This window comes from Diospyros lotus, chromosome 12, assembly GCF_014633365.1.
Source record: "Diospyros lotus cultivar Yz01 chromosome 12, ASM1463336v1, whole genome shotgun sequence".
NCBI classification, from domain to species: domain Eukaryota; kingdom Viridiplantae; phylum Streptophyta; class Magnoliopsida; order Ericales; family Ebenaceae; genus Diospyros; species Diospyros lotus.
In genome coordinates this window covers 37,380,034-37,396,191 of record NC_068349.1, presented here as the reverse complement: position 1 = coordinate 37,396,191, position 16,158 = coordinate 37,380,034, and the positions used below count along the sequence as shown (strand labels likewise).

At 33.7% G+C, this 16,158-nt stretch overlaps 2 protein-coding genes across 2 annotated transcripts; one reads left to right on the top strand and one right to left on the bottom strand.

Moving 5' to 3' along the window:
* The first annotated feature begins 3,904 nt into the window (after window positions 1–3,904).
* On the top strand, window positions 3,905–6,726 carry LOC127787069 (1-aminocyclopropane-1-carboxylate synthase-like). Its single transcript, XM_052314921.1, has 4 exons — window positions 3,905–4,165; window positions 4,274–4,405; window positions 4,494–4,654; window positions 5,662–6,726. The coding sequence occupies exons 1-4, from the start codon at window positions 3,992–3,994 to the stop codon at window positions 6,509–6,511; spliced, it is 1,317 nt and encodes a 438-aa protein (XP_052170881.1). The 5' UTR covers window positions 3,905–3,991; the 3' UTR covers window positions 6,512–6,726.
* A 3,896-nt stretch (window positions 6,727–10,622) lies between these two features.
* Window positions 10,623–12,878, bottom strand: LOC127813860 (heavy metal-associated isoprenylated plant protein 39-like). Its single transcript, XM_052354952.1, has 4 exons — window positions 12,723–12,878; window positions 12,592–12,626; window positions 12,018–12,093; window positions 10,623–11,312 (listed from the first exon to the last, which is right to left on the bottom strand). The coding sequence occupies exons 2-4, from the start codon at window positions 12,595–12,597 to the stop codon at window positions 10,873–10,875; spliced, it is 522 nt and encodes a 173-aa protein (XP_052210912.1). The 5' UTR covers window positions 12,598–12,626; window positions 12,723–12,878; the 3' UTR covers window positions 10,623–10,872.
* Between the last annotated feature and the right edge of the window lie 3,280 nt (window positions 12,879–16,158).

The following is a 16,158-nucleotide window of genomic DNA, read 5'->3' as shown; positions in this document are numbered from 1 at the left end:
TAGTCACGTGTCATATGATTGAACCTATCTTTCATTCCACCTTCCTCTTCACCTTTAGCTGTCATTTTGCTCTCATCGACTTGAACGGAAAAACTAAGTCTTCCATCAGTCATTGTTGTCTCAACCGATCCTAATAGTTACATGGAAGGTGAGTTAAAAATAAGAAAAATAGAAGAAATAAATAATAGAAAAAGAACCGACCAAACCGATCCTTCCTTTTTACCTTCATCTTCGTCTTTGACCATTGTGTTTGCTCTCGTTGACTCGAATAGAAAAATCGAGTCTTTCATCAGCTATTGTCATCTCGACCATTCCCGACCTTTCCCCCTCTTTGATTGGTGACCAACAACCAACCTACCATTTCCTTTCTTCTTTGCTCTAACAAATAACCTGCGACCAACCCACCCTTCCTTGTCCATTTTTCTCCAACCAGTGACTCGCAAGTCTCGACCAACCAACTCTTCCATTTCCTCTTTACTTTGATCAATGACCCCACAATCATTTTTGCTCCGACCAACAACCCATAACTTATCTATTGGTGAGTTTTTAATTTGATGGCTGCTAGGTGTGGTGTTTTGATATTTTGTTTTCCTACTTTGTTTTCGCATGTTTAATTACACGTCTACTACACACTCAATACTAATTACTAGATAATTAGGTAGTTAATAGGTGTAAATTATAAATATTAAGCATTCAATATATTAGATTTCAAATTTAGAATGGTGATATACTTTTCATGTAAATTTCATGAGAGAAAATATGAGTTTAGCCTCTCTTTTATTGATAAATTTCACTAGCCATCTTGAAGTTTAGCAAAGTGGTATTGATCAGCCATATATTTTTTAAAATACTACCAACCTTCCTTATTGTTAACAAAGCATTTGAATGAACTATTTTGTCCATATATATGTGTGTATATATGAATTATAATGATTTGTAAGGTGGTATATGTAGGGTATATCTATATATATATATATATATAAAGAGTGAGTTTTAATCTCTAAAGCAACAATAATTAGTTTATATTGTCTATATATATATGTGTGTGTATATATATATATACGAATTATAATGATTTGTAAGGTGGTGTGTGTGGGGTATATATATATATATATATATAAAGGGTGAGTTTTAATCTCTTTAAGTAACATTACTTAGTTTATACTAAATAATATTGATATAATAATTTAAATATAATGATTATATGGAGCTCACTTTATCAAGTTATTGTATTGAAAGAATTAAACGAGTAAACTCCACATAATCATTATATTTGAATTACCACATCAGCGTTATTTAATATAAATTAAGTAACGTTATTTAAGATATCAAAACTCTATAAAGGATAATCTAGGGCAATGGTTAATGTGGTGTAGATATATTTTATTTTTAAACAAAATGTATTTATTATATCTTATTTCTAGTTTAAACATATTTTTATTGATTAATAATAAATGCACCATATTTTGTATTATTTTATCAATTAATAAAATTATTTTAAGACTAAAAATAAGTTACAATAAATATACAATATCTAAATAATAAGATGTATTTATTGCACCTTTAACCATATATATATGGATAATACTATTTGTACAGATAGGGTTTGTGACTTGAAAAGACCATTTTGCCCTTTTTTCTCTCTTCTTTCAATGATTATTTTGCCCCCCCTCTCTCTCTCTCATCCTCCTCCAGCCTATCATAGCCTTCATTTCGCCGTTGCCTCGTCCTCGCCACCCGCCGCCAGTCACTACCTCGCACTCATCCCTCCGCGCTACATTTTTGCCTAACCACCCACCGCCGCATGCCTCACCCTCGCCACCCAATGTATCCTTGCCTAACCGAGGGTCAAAGCCTCGCCTCTAATCACCTGGCCAACCGCCACCGCGAGAGGTAAGAAAGCTAGGTGAGGATGCAGTGGGCGACGAGTAATGAGGGCAAGGCAGTCGACGATCAACTAGGTTGGTGGTCGGTCAGACGAGAATGTAGCAATGGGTGACGAGGCAACAATAGGCGACAAGAGAAAGGCCAAAGACAGTGCTGAAGCAAAAATATGAGAGAGAGAGAGAGAGAGAGAGGTGCGATTGTTGGAGGGGGAAGGGGAAAGAAAGATACGAGAGAAGATGAGAGAAAATGATATCATGAATTTATTGCGATAAATTCTTAATTTATCGCGAGAACATCACCTATAAAACCTCAGCATGACTCATATATATGTAGCATGGGTCGGGCTATTCGTATAGAATGGGTTCACAAAACCCCTTTACAAACGCGATAAATCGCGATATATCGCGAGATTTTGACATAAAAAAATCGCGATATATCGCGATTTGTTCACCCCTTTCTCTCTCTTTCTCCCTCTCTCGCCTCTCATCTCGCCGCCGTCTTGCCCTCGCCTGCAACCTTGCCGCCGCATCGCCTCCTGTCGCAGCTGCAACCTCACCGCCTCCCGCCTCATCTCGCTGCCTCGCCTCTGTGCCTCGCTGCCTCGCCTCTGTGCCTTGCCTCCTCACCACTGCAACCTTCAGCAACCTGTGACCACCCAAACCAACCGAGGTGCAGCTGGTGGCAGCGATCGGCAAGTAGCGAGGGTGATGGCGAGGCGCAGAGGCGAGCGCGAGAGAGAGAGACAGATGAGAGGAGAGCAAAGGCGAGCCGAGGCGAGAGAGCAGGGGCAGATTTACGTGTGAGCTGCCCTAGGCTTCACCACAAGAAAAATGAATTAGGTAGGCTTAAATTTGCAATTCTTTGACCCCAGCCCACCCCCAGCCCCCCTCTGGAAACCCTTCTCTTCTCTACTTCTTCTTCCTCTCTTGACCTCACTCTCGCTTTCTCTCACCCTCGCCGCCTCTCGCTCTCTGTCTCCTCTCTCTTTCTCGTCCGGCGTCCGCTCACGCTAGCCCTCGCTCTCTGCATCTCTCTTGCTTTGCTAGCGTCGCGCTCGCCCTCGGCCCCTCGCTCTCTTCATTTCTCTTGCTCTCGCTCGCCCTCGGCCCTTCTTGCTCTCGCCTCTCGCTCTCTGCCTCTCTCGCTCACCTTCACCCTTTTCTCTTGCTCTCGCTCTCGCCTGCCCTAGCTGCTGCAACGCTGCCTCTCGGGTCTCGACTCTCGACGTTTCGCCCTCTTGCTCGCCCCGATGCCCTCTGCTCTGCCTCTCGGCCTCGCCCTTGCTTGCTGCCTCTGCTTCATTAGATTGAGAGCTAAGTAATTTTTTATTTTTTTTTGCCTCTGCCTCTGCTTAAGAAGTAAAATAAATTGTTTGTGGGTTTCAACTTTGTTGTTGATTGATTTGTTGAAGCTGTTGTCTTTTTTGAGCAAGTTATAAGTGATTTTTTTGCTAATTTTGTATTTGCTTGGAATTGGCTGTTTGACTGCTGCATTTAGTTAGGATTAGGAATACAATTGTCAATTGTTAATTTGTTATATTGGCCTTGCATTTGCCTCAAATCTTGAGTTAAATATTTTAATTGTTCGATTATTGAATTATGTTATTTTTTGTTTGTGTATCTTAAAATTTAGAATGGAACAACGAACTTCTGCGAAGAAAGAAAAAACATTATTATCTTTTTAAAATTTCAGCCCCCAACCTAAATTCCTAGATCCGCCCTTGCTAGAGAGAGTGTATGTTGAGTTAAACAAATCAGGGATAATTTGATCATTTCATAATTTTGTAAAGTTATCTATACACCCCTTATGTACAAATAGCTTTATTCATGTAGCATTGTCGCACATGTTTACATTGTTAACGTGGTGCCCTGAAACATGAGTTAATGTTCGTTAATTCCTCGTCAACTTTCCAAGCTTTTGAACTTTGAAAAGGCAACTTTTTGTCTTCTTCACCTCATATACATATATATATACCAGCCCAGCTGCCACCCCATCTCTTCATCGATCTCTCCATTGCTCTAGCTTTGCATGCTCTCTCTCTCTCTCTCTATATATATATATATTATATATATATATATATACATTCATTAATTGAAGAAATTAAATGGGTCCAGTGGGAGCTGCGAATCACCGACGGGTTCTGTCGGAGAAGGCCGCCGGCGACGGACATGGAGAAAACTGTCCCTACTTCGACGGCTGGAAGGCCTACGATGCCGACCCTTTTCACCCCACTGGGAACCCTAATGGAGTCATCCAAATGGGTCTCGCAGAAAACCAGGTTTTTACATCATCGATCAAATTATATTACATTGATTAATTAAGCTCGATCTTGGTCGTGATCTAGCTGATATGATTAGTAATGTGGGTTCTCAATTATTGCTTGCAGCTGTCTTTTGACCTGATCAAGGACTGGATTAGAAAGAACCCAAAAGCGTCGATTTGCACCGGCGAAGGGGTGGATGAGTTCGAGGCCGTCGCCGTCTTTCAGGATTATCATGGCTTGCCGGAGTTTAGAAATGTGTGAATCATGTTAATTACGATCGTTAATCAAAATGTTAATTAATTACAAGTGGGCCTTCATTAATGTTGTAAATCTTGATCTGCAGGCTGTTGCCAAGTTCATGGGAAGAGTGAGAGGTGGGCGGGTCACATTTGATCCCAACCGGGTAGTGATGGCCGGCGGCGCCACAGGAGCCACCGAGCTCCTCATGTTCTGTTTGGCCGATCCCGGCGACGCGTTCTTGGTTCCTACACCTTACTATCCAGGGTATATACATATATATATATAACATATAAAAACTCTTATATATATATATCGGTTTAATTCAATTTTTAAGTTTAGCACTTTCAGTTATTTTCGTTCAATTCTATTTTTGTATTAAAGAAAAATCAAAGTAACCGAACCGATTGAATGTAAAAAACGTCATTTTTGTACTTTATTTTTTTAATTTTTTAATTTTTTTAATCAATTAATTAATTTTTTATTTTTTTATATTTGTTCGATTTTACAATCTATTCAATATGTTTGATTTGATTTTTGACACAAGTTAATTTATTCAATTTGAATAATTTATACACTTTAATAATTGATCCGCTAAATGTTCATCCCCCTAATCTTAATGCTCCTTGTGTCATGATTAGCATTAATTAATAATAAAAAAGTTACTAATAATTATTCATTACATGGTAAATAATAATGTTAAGAGTCAAAATTCATGTTAAAACAACATTTTCGTTTCATTTTATTAACCATCCACAACTAAGAATAAGCCCTTATTTTATATATACATATACATATATATATATATATGCACACACATTGATGTGCCTTATGAGTAGTGAAGATTCCGAGTCCACTATTAGTCAAAGGGAGTTGTGGCTTAAATTTAAGAGAGAGTTTAATCAGCTTTTATAAGTAACCTTTTTCTATTATTGTACCTTCAACACCCAATAAGCTTTTAACAAAGGTAAACTTTAACTCTACCTTATATCGTAAAAGCCACTTTTCCCCCACGAGAGCCTTTCATTTTGAGATAAGTGATGCATGTCTTTCTTCTTTTGTGGTTTAATATTCGAGTTCAAAGTATAGAGGAACCATGTCAATCCATCCCAAATTTAGTGATTAAACTCTAATTAGCTTGTAAATGCTATATGATGGTTGGGGTCAAGCCAACTCAAATATTATCTCATGTGACACTTTATACTAACTCTTAAACGTATTATGAAATATATATATATGCATATATATGTTAATTTTGGAAAATTGGATTTCAGATGTGACCGGGACTTGAGGTGGCGGACCGGTGTGAATCTAATTCCGGTGACTTGCGATAGCTCAAACAACTTCCAAATCACGAGAGAAGCCCTAGAAGAAGTGTACGAGAGAGCCACAGAAGCCAATATCAATGTGAAAGGCTTGATCGTGAACAATCCTTCCAACCCACTAGGCACCGTTCTTGACAAACAAACCCTCAAGAGCCTCGTCTCTTTCATCGTCGACAAGAACATCCATCTCGTCTCCAATGAAATCTACTCTGCCACCGTTTTTCGGTCACCAAACTTCATAAGCCTCTCCGAAATCATCCAAGAAACGACTGCTGTTGATGCCAACCTCATCCACATCGTTTACAGCCTCTCCAAAGACCTGGGCCTCCCCGGATTTAGGGTCGGTATCGTCTATTCCTACAACGACGCGGTGGTATTGTGTGGCCGAAAAATGTCAAGCTTTGGCTTGGTCTCATCTCAAACGCAACATCTTTTGGCTTCGATGCTCTCCGACGAACAATTCGTAGACAATTTTTTGATTGAGAGCTCAAAAAGGCTAGAAAAGAGGCACGGAATCTTCACCGAAGGGTTGGCGAGAGCTGGGATCGGTTGTCTAAGAGGCAACGGAGGGCTCTTCTGTTGGGTGGATCTTCGCCAGCTGCTCAGGGAACAGACATTCGAGGCAGAGATTGAGTTGTGGAGGATGATAATTGACGACGTCAAGCTCAATGTTTCTCCAGGATCTTCCTTTCATTGCATTGAACCTGGTTGGTTTAGGGTTTGCTTTGCCCTCATGGATGATGACACACTTCAAGCTGCGTTACAAAGAATTCAAACCTTTTTTGGGAGCTATAAGTAATTAATCCAACACTACTCTAAGCCCTATACTCTAAGTTTTAGCGACACTTATCACTCTTTTCCTATCAAGGAGTGATTATTATTATGTACGAATGTAAACCCTAAACCTTGAACTTATTTGAGTTGATTATAATGTTTAGAGTTATGCTTGACCCTATACCTTAAGTTTTAGCAACACTTATCACTCTTTTCCTCTAGTACTATCATCTTATTTTTATCGAGGGTATTTTTGTTCTTTAAAGGTATCAGGGTGTGACTATTATCACATACAAATGTAAACTCTAAACCTTAAACTTATTTGAGTTTATTAGAATGTTTAGAGTTACACTAGATACTCATGATGGAATGTTACTATTGTAGCTAGCAATAAATTATTTTTATTGTTCATCAAATTTTGTTAATGAAAATTGACATAAACATACAATAATATAAACCCAAAAATCACTTCAAAGGTTTACATTAATGTAGATTATATTAGTTTTCTTCGGTAGAATTCGGTAACAAATCAAAAGGGGAATTGAATTGAAACAAAAATTAAAGTACAATGGCTCGTATATCATGAAATACAAAGTGCAAGAACTAACAGTATAATTTACCCTTTGAAATATAGTATAATTGTAGCAATAGTCACTATTTCTTTATAAAATAAGCATGATATTAAGAGACTTCTCAATTAAAAGCTATACATTTTTGTTATACTATTATTCATTTATTACAAATAAAAAATATATATCACGAACATAAAATTGTAAAATATATATTCTCATTGTTAGGAGCAATGTAAACATATATTGGTAGTTTAGATCCAATATCTCATTTTTATGCCCTTTTTCTTGTGATATTCGAGGTATACCTAATATAAATTGTAGATGTTTTGAGATTTTTTTTAATAAAATATTTATTTAAAAAATACAGTTAATTTTAATAATATATATTTAAGTTTTATAAAAATATTTATTTTTATTTTTAAAAAAAATAAAAATTGAGAAGAAAAATATTTTTAAAAAAAAAAGAAATTAAAAATTAAAACTAATAATGATAAAAAAAAGGCTGTTAACATATAATTAATTCTGCTGTCCAAACTTAGAAGGAAAGTATCTCAAACAAGTCTTAGACCCCAAGATGACTGAAATGATGTAATATGAAAGGATACACTGATGGTGAAATGAAAGAATATGACTTAGTAAAAAAAAAAACCAAAATGATTGAAACCATTGTGGCTCTTATAGTAAGATTGGTTTAAATGATTAAGGGTGTTTGGCTTATCTTGTATTTTTTATAGCTTTTATAATTTTTAAATTTTATAAAATTTAAAAGTTAGATAGTGTTTAAATTGATAATATGTTTAGATAAATGTGTTTTTAAATTATCAGTTAATAGTTATATGTTTAGTTTGAAAGAGCTAATAAGTTATCAAAATTTGATAAAAAATACTAAAATAGACATAATGTTGAATGATGTAAATAAAATTTATAAAAATATTAAATATATTAATTTAATATACATTAAAATATATATATATACGTAATATATATGATATACATATATATACAGAATGGAGGAGGCAACCATGAATGGAAGAGGCGGTTGGGCGATGGCAACGGCAAAAGGCTAGGGCTGGGGCAATGGCAAAAGGCTAGGGCTAGGGCAACGATGGCAGCTAGAGATAGGTCTGGTGGCGACCGTGACAACGAAGGCAAAGAATGAAGATGGAAGTATGATTGGAATTATGTATTTTGTTTGAGGGTAAAACGGACATTTCGTTGGTCAATGCAATAAGCTCTCCACAACGTTTTTGAAAAAGTTGGGGGAATAAGCTTTTCCAAAATGCTGGTAGATAAGCTTTTAAGCTTAAAAACGTTTAAGCTTTTGAGTGATTATCAAATACTTAACAAAATAAACTTGACAGTTTATAAACGGTCAAATTGATAAGCCAAACATCCCCTTGATTGATTTAAGTTCAAGATCATTCATCCACTCATCTTTATTGCTCTTGGCACCGTATGTTTGGATGTTGTTGGTGGAGATCAGCTATGTTGCATGAAAATGCCTTAGAATTTTGAAAATTAAAATGTCAAGAAACACTAAAAATATAAGATGCATTCTCTTTATTTTTTAATTTTCAGTTTTGACTTTTGAATTCATTTTCAGTTTTCTGTTTTGGTAGTCTATTTTTAAAAAATTGAAAACACGTTTTTTTTGTCATTTTTAAAAACTATTTTTCAAAACAGAAAATTAGAAAAAGCGTTCTCTTTGAAATTTTGAAAATATTTTTTTAATGATATTTTATTCAATAAATTTGATTATTAAGTAAATTATAAATATTTGATGTTAATATATTATTAAAAAATATATACATTTTAAGTTAATGAATTTTGTAATATTTTTCCCATTACAATAATAAAATATGAATAAATAAATATGTTTTGAGTTTTGAGTTTGTTTTGGATGAAAACACTCAAAACAACTTTTTGTTGTTTTGAGTTTTCTTTACAAATTTTTTTTTGTTTTTAAAAATGTATTTTTAAAAATAATAAAGAGAACGCGTTTTTATTATTTTAGAAAATTGAAAACTAAAAATGACTTGAAAACAGTAAAGAGAACGCAACCATAGTTTTTGACTGTTTTTGTAATTTTGAAAATATTTTGAGAATATTTTGTAATATTAGAAAAATATTTAAAAATACATTTCCATCTACAAAAAAATTAAATTTTTTCAATCTTTAACTCAAAATTTGATTTTTTTAATTTATTATTTATTTTTAATTAGGAAATCATTATTTATAGACAGAACTTATGTTTATATTTGTTTGAATACATTATGTAATTTGTGTTTATTTTTAAATCGAATCACTATTTTTTATAATTTTTTATATTAAAAATTATATTTATAAAAAGACTCTTATATTTTTTTTTATTTACACGTTTCCTTTACATTTTCATTTCTTACTTTTTTGAAAAATATCATTTTTTTCGTTTTTATTTCGTGTCGTATTCATTTTCATTTCCATACAATCTAGGAGATCAAAATGATGTTAACTTGTGACTAAATTAAAATTAAACATTATTAGAAGTTAAGTAATTCAAGAGTTGACATAATCAAGAAAAGATTTTGAGTTTTAGTTTCCCAAGGTAATCTCTACTACGACCCTTGGTTGCTTGTCACCATGAGATATTCTGAATTTATAGGTGAAGAATTAATAATATTATCACTAAAGTAAAAAGCAAGAGTATTAATTATTAGCTCTGTAGAGAAGGTTAGTTGTAAATATATCGTATATATAATATATTCTCTATAATTTAATTTGGACTTTATTGTATCTTTTAAATCAAGCTTAAAATGTAAAATCAATAGTTATTGGAATAGGTTTCGGGCCAAGGGCAAAGATGGAATTTAAATTTTGTACAAGGCCCACAAAGTTGATTAATCTTCTAATCTAGTCTCAAAGTGCCGTGGTATTTGCTTATTTGATTGCAAAGTCGGACACATGCTAACGAAAAAATCGTATCATAAATAAGATAAAAAATATAATGACCTTACAAAAGATACAGATCTTAAAAATTAGCACCTATAGGCAACAACACTCATTGGGACTAAGGCTTGACGTCGATATGTTAACCTAAATTTTGTATGTCCAACACCCATCTCTCATTTTGAGAATAGAAATAAAGAGAATGCATTTGATGAGTTGATTCTGAAACTAGCAACCATTCCATTGGTTTTGTTTCCAACAGCAATGATGAAAGATGGGAACACAAATGACTCAACAATCTTCAATTTGAAGTAGTAGGAAGTGTCAAGAATGTTGAAAATTGCACAACGATGAGTGAATCCCTTGAACAAACACCTCTTGGTTGTGTCCACAAAGAGGCTGAATAGATTGATTTCTACTCTATCCCAAAGCAAAACTTCAAGAGCAGACTAGGTAGTTTCAAACCACCTAGTCCCATGCTTCGAAACGAAGCATTTATATCAAGAACACGATGGTATCATCATCTATATATATGTTAACAGCATTAAGAATAAATGATAACAACAATCACAAGCCTTAGTCCCACCGGACAGAGTTGGCTACTTAAGATTCTAGACCTCCACCCATCTATACCGTGCATTGAGAATAATTACCAAAGCTTCTTTATTTATCTCCATATATTGTCTGGTTCTGAAGAGAACTATAGGGCATCGATTTATAATAATAACATTGTCACCAAGCTAAGCATTGACAATATTTACCAAAACTTATTACTTGTCTCTACACACCACCAACTATATACAGCATCTTCTCTGTTCTTGGATATGTCCTCGCATTTGCATCAACAGCAACAACTAACAGAACGTCCAGGATATGATATCTTACCGCATTAGAAGATGGTGCACGCACTTGGATTCTCTTCCACGCCCTGGTTGACATAGTAGTATGTGCTTGGCGGAGGATAGTATGGCCTGTATTGCATGGGAGGATAGTAAGGCCTGTAAGGCATGATTCCCATCATTGGTTCTGGTTCCTTCTTCTTCTCTTCTTCCTTCTTGGCCTCTTCCTTTTTTGGCTCCTCCTTCTTTGCCTCCTCCTTCTTAGCCTCCTCCTTCTTGGGCTCCTCTTTCTTAGCCTCCTCTTTCTTGGGTTCTTCCTTCTTCCCCTCCTCTTTCTTCTCCTCTTTCTTCTCGGGTTCCTTAGCTGGTCCTACCACAACGATATCAGTAGGCCAAAATTTGCGCAATTTGCTCGCAACACTAACAGGGTCCACTGTTCCAATCACTGTCAGCATTTTGCCTTTCATGTCAATGGAGATAGAATCGATTCCTACACAAATCATAACACACATCCAGTTAATTGTGTTCGACATTTCTATCTTATACTGCTTTACCTTCTCATTTCTGGAGACCCTTAACCTTCTCATTGCTTGCTAGAAGTCAGTCCACAATGCCTAATTTCTACCAAAATTAAGCCCGCTTTTGACTGAAAACATGGGAGTGTCACACTGTGTGTTAATTCATTTTCCCACTGGCAATGCTATCCAAACAAAACTTGTATACCTAATCCTCAAACAAATGAGTTAGCCCATCAAAATATTCACATAATTGAAAGGAGAAAAATCCTATGGAATGACTCATAGTTTTACAGGATTATCGCAGCATCGTCATGTTACAACCTATAATCAAAATCCAATGCATTTTGTGATCAAACTTTCGCTATAATCCTTTCGCAAGAGACGCGAAATCACAAAATTGGGTAATAACTAAGTTTACTACCCAAAATGATTTAGGAGCACAATTACTGTTTCAAGACTGGCTTGATTGATTCTGTGGAAGAATGAGAAGAATCCAAGAGACAAAAACTCTTTCCAGGATTCATACTTCCAAGTACACAGAAGAAGAAACATGATTGGTTCCATCTTTTCCCTTTCCCTTTTCCTTTTATTTTCATTTTTTTTTCTTTTTGTGGTTTTCTTAGCACCATAAAGGGAAACAAATTAGGATAGGAAAATTGGAAAAACCAGATTGTTACCTCCAAGACTAGAGACTGTCTTCAGGGCCTTCCTCTTGTCCTTGTCATCATGTAAATCCAATTTCAAGACGAACTTCTGCAAGAACAAGTAAAGAGATCCATCAGAACCAAAACTAGATAATAATTTCTTATTTATTTTCATTCTTTGATTATTATTATTATTACTATTATTTGTAACCCAATTGGAGCAGCATGATGAGAACCAACAGAATCAAAATAGGAACAAAAAAGATTTAGTAGTTAACCATTCTTGATCAATTGAAATCAGAGAATCTACTAATTATTTACAAAATCAAACCAACCCAGTTCAAGATCTCACATACACCCATCAAACAATTCTAGAAAGTACCAGAAAATATTACTCCATGAAAAACCCACAAAAGTTCAGGAGACAAAAAGTGGGCATCAAAAGGGAATAATATTATGATTCAGAGAAAAGAAACACAGAAGCAACAGCATCTTGAAGCCTTAAAAATGGCTAAGGATCAGAACGGAACAAACAAAATGAAAGAGCTTCGAATCAAGGAACCAACTGGCCCATAAGCAGAGAGATGAAGGGAACAGAACAACCAACCTTCATTTTCCTCCTGGGATTCTTAAGGGATGCGACTGCAAATGGAATTGGGAATCAGTAACCAGGGAGATGAAGAATGTTCAGAACTCGAGGAGACGGCAGATAGAAAGCAAAATGCAATTATTTCTTACTTTGTTGAAAACGATGGAGAGGTTTGGGATTGGGAATGGAACTGCAACAACTACAGGAATCCTAAAGATCCAAGAAATGTAAAAGGAAAAAAGTGTGGAGAGAGAAAGTGCACAGCCAGAGAGAGAGAGAGAGAGAGAGTGAGTGCACGATTCAAACTAGAAATCAGACGGCTGGAGCAGAGTAGGCTTCGTTTGGAAGGTGTCCAAGAAAAATGAAAAAGAATAATTGGCTTTCTTTATTGTCAACAGATACTTCTGCCGGTAACTTAAGCCACTATCAAGTTGAGCTTATCTAATAGATTGATTACACCTTAAAATTCATATTTTTATATTTTTTTATATATTTATTTGAATTTTTTTTGTTTCGATTATATTTCTGGGCTTAATTTTTAAGTTAATTTACTCTTATACTTTGATTTTTTTCGTATGATAACTCAAATTTTTCGTTGTTTCGATTATACCATATGACTTATATTTTTAATTTAATTTAACTCTTAAGTGTAGAAAAAAAATAGATAAAATAAAATAATAAAATATACGTCATACTCTATTTATGTCAAAAATAAGAATTAAATTGACTCGAAAATATAAGTCTATAAATGTAATTAAAATAATAAAAAGTTTAAGTTATCATACCAAAAAAAAATCAAATTACAGTAGTTAAAATTTATGAATGTAATTAAAATAATAAAAAGTTCGAATAATTACAAAAAATATATATATAAATATATTAATAAAAATATAAATTTGATCATTAGATCTCCCTTAAAATTTGATGGTAACATCATGAGTTTTCTAAGTTTAAACAAATTTACAAAAAGAGACTAAGCAATGCTCGAAGAAAGTATTATAGATTTACGAGATTTCAAGCTCACCGACTATTGAGGTATTTCTTAATTTTTATATTTAAATTTGTTATCAAAATTTGATGTTGAATAAAATAATTTATGTGATAATTTTTTTTAATATATATTACTATTTTCTTGACAACTTTGTCGATAATAAAGAACTAGTAATTAGCTCTATTGAACAATTATTAGTTTGAAAAAACCAAACAATTGTATTGTTTCAATCAAATAATGACTATTTATGTCCAAATAGATGTGCACTACCCCTTTTATTTCTTTTCTCTCAGTTAAAACCAAAAAAGAAAAAGAAGAAAAATAATTTCATGATTCCAAACATGGCCTTGGGGAGTAGTGTATCAGAAGCTGAAACAGCCTATGAATGATAGGTGCTGACGACCACGCGCATCGGAAGAACGTGCGGTGCGGTGGCTGTGTCCACCGAACCCTTAAATAGGGGTGACATTATTCGATTTAAATTAAGTTTTTAGATCGCTTAATGGATGTAGACAATAATGCATGTCATGAAAAAATACGTGGCGGATAGATTGTCACACGTCGAAGTAGCGGTGAGCATTGTTCGAAAAACACCAAGTTTTTGAATCGAGTGGGCGAGTATTGACAACTAATCGCACACAGAAAATGTGTGACGACTATGTCTATTATATGTTGAAAGATGAGTATTATTCGATCAAAAGTAATATTTTAAATTGAATCAATTAATTTTTATAATTCGGTTTGATCGATTTTAATATAAAAATATTGATTTTTGATATTTAATTTAGTTTTATCTTTTAGTACAAATACTAAATCGAATGACTTGTTAATTGTTTTAATAAAATTAAATTTTTTATTTTAATTTCAGTATGTGAAGTCGCTAAAAAACTTGAATAATTTTAATTTCATATTAAAATTAAACCCCTTATTTGTGCAAAAAAAAAAAAAATTGCTAATGCACTCATTAAGAAGCCTCTATCGAGGAATTAGCATGGATAGAAACGAATTATATAGACCAACGAGATGGTTATTAGGGATAAATAGTTGTATTGGTGAGTGTAACATTTCAAATTAGCATAATAATTTGAGTTTAAGGGCTAAATAAGCTAAAAACATTATCACATAAACATAGCAAGGTACTATTATGACCCTTATATGGCATTTCCATGTATTTGTTCATTTAAATCCAACTATATCATATCCAACCTCATGAATAAGATTGACCCTTAAATTAAATCAACCCTACATGCTAGGCCTCTATTAACTTAATTATGGTCACTAAATCAACCCTACATATAGGGCACTAGGCCTGTAGCTATGCTACTAAATTAATCCTAGCTGATGAGTTTTTGACAAAAATGAGGACGGTGCCAACCTCATAAATTCACAAATATATATAGATATAGATATAATCTTAGTATTATGTCTGTTATATTTGGATATAAATTTTTTGACCCTATATATATATATATATATATTGAACTTGAGATCCAATCTATTTGATAATGCTTGAGACCTAACTTAATTGATGCTTAACTTTGGTCCATTATCTACAATGGGCTCAATCTCGACCCATTGTCCAAACCATCTTAGTCTTGAACTGGTTAACTAGGTTACTTTGGTCTCGATACTCTATTTAGACTCAACTAAGCCCAATAAAATATTTAAGATTAAATTACCTAATTTGTTAGTGATTCCTTCATAGAATTAAGGGGGGATGAACTTATAATTATGAATTACTTCTTATAATTTAAAAATTTATTCTAATCACGATAATGTACGGAGGTAGAGCTTATATTTTTAAAATTATTTAGAATAACTATTCATAAGCACTATTTAATAGGGAAATTTAATTTTAAACGAAATATTATCTCTAAACTATCATAAATAGAATATGATCTCCTCTTCAAAATAAGTATTTTCAATTGTGATCTTAAACTTTCTTACTTTCTTTTTATTTTCCACATGACTTACTCATCATAATGGTCTTCTCAATTAGTCTCAACTGACGCTGAAGGTAACTTGCTTGCCAAGCCACCCACTTGATAAGCTAGTTGCCAAAAAAAATTGACAAGGAGGTGAAGCTATCTACAAACATACAACACGATAGTAAGAAAATGAAATGATCTCCACTAAGTCTTGTAGTCAAGCTCCTTTCTACCTTTGCACTAGATAGTCAATCTCTATCTAACTCGAGAAAATCTTTGCACGTCTCCATTACCTTTTGGGAGGAGGCCTAAAAATTTCACTGTCTTTTTTTACAATTTATCAAGTTCAACAATCTCGAGTCAAAATCCTATTATATATTATATTTTTTTATTTATAAATATATTAATAGTAATATTTATGTATGCATCATCATCAACAATTTGTAATACCCATTGATCTTGGATTGTACTCGAAATCATATGCTCAATTACAATTGAATTAGATAAAATTTATACACAATTGAACTATATTGCATGTATACAAATGTTACTGATTAGCCTTTGTTTGAAATCATTACAAGTGTGAATGAAAAGGTGAAAATCAATTGTCACCAACAAATTTGCATAGTGACGACCACCTAATCATAATTTATTAATAATTAGACT

What these genes read in the sequence shown, in the direction of transcription:
- LOC127787069 (XM_052314921.1), top strand. Translation starts at nt 3,992, where the DNA reads ATGGGTCCAGTGGGAGCTGCGAATCACCGACGGGTTCTGTCGGAGAAG. An exon ending in TGGGTCTCGCAGAAAACCAG is followed by an intron (nt 4,166 to 4,273) that starts GTTTTTACATCA and finishes TATTGCTTGCAG; the next exon opens with CTGTCTTTTGACCTGATCAA. An exon ending in GCTTGCCGGAGTTTAGAAAT is followed by an intron (nt 4,406 to 4,493) that starts GTGTGAATCATG and finishes CTTGATCTGCAG; the next exon opens with GCTGTTGCCAAGTTCATGGG.
- LOC127813860 (XM_052354952.1), bottom strand. An exon ending in GACAGTCTCTAGTCTTGGAG is followed by an intron (nt 11,313 to 12,017) that starts GTAACAATCTGG and finishes TGATTTGTGTAG; the next exon opens with GAATCGATTCTATCTCCATT.